This window comes from Teleopsis dalmanni, unplaced genomic scaffold (assembly GCF_002237135.1).
Source record: "Teleopsis dalmanni isolate 2A unplaced genomic scaffold, ASM223713v2 unscaffolded_contig_3391, whole genome shotgun sequence".
Lineage (NCBI taxonomy): Eukaryota > Metazoa > Arthropoda > Insecta > Diptera > Diopsidae > Teleopsis > Teleopsis dalmanni.
In genome coordinates this window covers 1,339-5,067 of record NW_024034773.1, presented here as the reverse complement: position 1 = coordinate 5,067, position 3,729 = coordinate 1,339, and the positions used below count along the sequence as shown (strand labels likewise).

The 3,729-nt window shown below is 27.3% G+C and overlaps 1 protein-coding gene across 1 annotated transcript; it reads right to left on the bottom strand.

Annotated features, from left to right (window-relative positions):
• Positions 1-2,326: 2,326 nt before the first annotated feature.
• On the bottom strand, positions 2,327-2,798 carry LOC119665065 (atypical kinase COQ8A, mitochondrial-like). The gene is made up of 2 exons (XM_038074385.1): positions 2,592-2,798; positions 2,327-2,536 (listed from the first exon to the last, which is right to left on the bottom strand). The coding sequence occupies exons 1-2, from the start codon at positions 2,781-2,783 to the stop codon at positions 2,348-2,350; spliced, it is 381 nt and encodes a 126-aa protein (XP_037930313.1). The 5' UTR covers positions 2,784-2,798; the 3' UTR covers positions 2,327-2,347.
• Between the last annotated feature and the right edge of the window lie 931 nt (positions 2,799-3,729).

Sequence of the window (3,729 nt, the reverse complement as noted above, 5' to 3'; positions counted from 1 at the left end):
AACCAACAATTACATAAATCTCAGAATCATAAACCGCAGACAAAAATCTCTAATCTTAATTATTATAATTCATTGGGTTCAAGCATAATATTATTAGCCAACATACAGAAAAACAAAAATTTTCGTGAAACAAAAACCAACATTCATTTCACACATTTATTAACCAGCAAAAACTCTTTGCTTACCAACCAGCAAAATTCTTTGCTTGAAACATCAAAAACAAATCAAAATTTATTTTTCACACTTTATTTTAATGCCATATTTTGTAATTCATTAACACAATACTTTTTGTACAAATTGTATAAATTTTCGAAATTTATATGACTAAAAAATAAATTTAATTAATTTTCTTTATTATAATCCTTTATTATTTTCTGTTGCCATTTCCTAATGGCTTCTTTACCTAAGTGTTTTACCTTGTTAAACTCTAAATTATAAAGAAACTCTCCGCCTTTGTATTTTAAAATCGATTCTACTGTAATTCTGTCAACTAAATCATTCACCTTTTCTAATAACTTATCATGAATCCTCAAATGTGATTCAATCTTTTCTTTCCTAAACCTCTCCTCACATACAAAACAATATGAGTACTTCATAATACCCCTCCAAAATATTCAAAAAATGGTACAATATAACCAACAGAAAATGCACAAAACTTATTGAAATTTAGAAATCATAAATGTAAATTTGAATATTAAATGGATATTAAATATTAAATTAAGCAATTTTAAAAATGATTAATATAAATTTTCTTGCTATTATACAATTTAATTTTATATGCTAGCTTACAATTTAAATTTTTTCATGCTAGCTTTCCGTATATGATAGTTCAAATTTTCTAGATAGATTATTTACTTAAGAATAATAATTATTGTATCACTTACATATATTTTAGAATATTGTTTTCCGTGTGATGTCATCTTCAATGTTGTATCTTCAAAAAAAATCCCTCGTAGAATGATGTAAAAATTAATATGTTTTGATATAATATGTGATATGTTTCCCACGTAGGTTGTTGACCGGAAAAATCCTTTTCCGGTACCGGCTGCGCCAATGTTGTATTTTTAATGTTATATATAATTTCGAGGAGACCAAAAACTGATGGCAAACAATGTTGTATTTCCAAAATTTTCAAAACACTTTCATACTCTCGATAATAAAATTAAACACGTAATTTTTGTTCATTTCATTCATTTATTGTCTATAATATATAAACTCAATGTCTTAAATTTTAAAGAAAATTACACACATAGTATTATTGCGTTTTTACAGTTTTCCATAGGTTTTGATATTTAATATTCTAGTACACAATTGTTCATAGACAATTCTTAACGTTTATTCATTTTTACTTCTTGATTATATATTTTTACACTTTTACATTCCACAACATATTTAATGTTTTAATAATTTATTGTTCATATACAATTCATTTCATAGAATGTCTTTTTTAGATTAACCTTTTTACATTCCTTTAGAATCACTTCTAGAATTTCCTTTTTAGGATTCATCTTTTAGAATCATCTTTTGACTCATTTTTTACAATTGACTTTCTTCTTAGGATTCACCTTTTAGAATCATCTTTTGACTCACTTTTTACAATTGACTTTCTTTTTAGGATTCACCTTTTAGAATCATCTTTTGACTCACTTTTTACAATTGACTTTCTAATGACTGACACATTTTACTTTCACTTAAAAACTAACACATTTCGAGTTTACATCAAAAACTAACTGCAACTGCCCTAATTAATAAACAGACTCTATATATATAGAGCTGATTTCACCTACGCTTAGAACTTTCTCTAATATGACCTTTATATTAGACATTGCCCCAATAACTTAGAAAACTTTAAAAATTAATTAAAAGTTAATTCTGTAATAATAATTTTGCGTAATTCGCAAAATTATTCATTCTACATATTTCAGTCTTTACCTTGTTACCATTTCTTTTTTTCAAAGTTATTTACAATTGACCCAGATAATAAATACTACAAAAAATCAGCATTTTACTTCGACAGTTTGTCTCACTGACTTTTTGTCTTCTTGTTAAAATTACTGCAATTGTAAATAACTTTGCCTACTTTTAGGTGTAAATAGAAAATGTCCCCATAAAGACTGCTATGCATTTATTAATTATTCTTAACTAAAACTTTTAACTTTATTACATTAATTGTCCCAAAAATACGGTCTTAAATCTTACTTTGAGGAACGAAACTATTGTTAACTTTACATCACAACAAAAGTTCTATGTTAAAATACATTATATGAAATATGCGCACAAATCTAAACTAATTGTTACATTTTTCTCCCCAAAATTAAAATACAAATTTTTATTAAAACTATAAAGTTTAATCCTTGAATTTGTTTAAAACAATTTCTTCATAAAATGGTCTACAATTCATGGTTATATTTAATCGCGAGCACAAAAGAAAAATACCAGATAACTTTCGATGTATTGAGTAGATTTCTTCAGGTGGTGGACACAAACGGTGTGCCACCATTGTAGGCACTAAATTAGCAATGCGTTCTGTTGTATTCTGAAATATTTATAAGTTATAATAAATGGTAACTGTATCAATAATTTATATTAACTTGACGTCCGAAGTTGAATTCACCATTAAACCGAAAAATTTCGCCTAAAATCATTACAGCATCTATGTGAGCTTCTTCCATTTGTTTCGATTCATATCCGGTAAGAAATCCCATTTTCTGCGATATTTCTAAAACTCCTTGACGGTTGTTATTAGCTGCACAAATAATAACCTGGAAATACAAATATACCATATTGATATGAGTACTTGAAATTTTTTTTGTCTATTCTTTTATTTTAATCTATAGTGATTTTAACTAATTTCAAGCCTTAACGAAACATTTTCAATGTCAAAGATAATAAACCTTTCATATTTGCTGTAATAAAATTAAAAAATTAATAACAACCAAAGCACTTGCCGTGCTTTAAATTAGAACGAGCTTATAAACTACAGCTTTATTTTGGAAACACAAGTTCAACGAATTGAAAGTTTTAACTTTTTGGGTTTGCCTTATTCTTTATTTCTTTTCAAAGATACTCTTTTTGTAGAGACATATTGTACTGCATATTGTTTTACTTACTATATGTAAAGCGACCATTCTGGTGCTTTTTACAAAGAAGCTATGCTATGTTATTCTACAAATCCGCTTATTGCGGTTAGGAAAAGCTGAACAATATTATATTTTAACATATTGTTCTTTACTTTTCACAAGTCTAATATTTGAATAAAGTATTAGTGTTGCTGTTAAGCTAGACTTACTTTGTATGGGGACAAAGAAGCTTTATTAAATTTTAGAGGGTTTTCGAATAACAAAGAAAGAAATAAAGGACAAACACAAAAATTTATTTTTAATTTTATTGAAGTTTGGCTGACCATACAACGCTGTTTCGAGTATTACCAAGTACTCTTCATCAGTGGTCTTTGGGAATAATCGAATATTATTTAATTAGCTTATAGTCCGTATATAATTTGTTTGGACTGCAAGTGCCAGGCTTAGAACTCGTGCCTGTCAAATTAGAAGCGATGACTAATCGTGTTTATCCACAAGAAGCCAAGGCTGCACAAACTTTCAATGCTCAAGTTCCAGGTTTTATTGTCACTTATTTTTATTTAATTAGTGACAACAACCAACGCACTTGCCGTGCTTTTTAAATAAGAACGAGCTTATAAACTTCAGCTTTATTTTTAGAAACACAAGT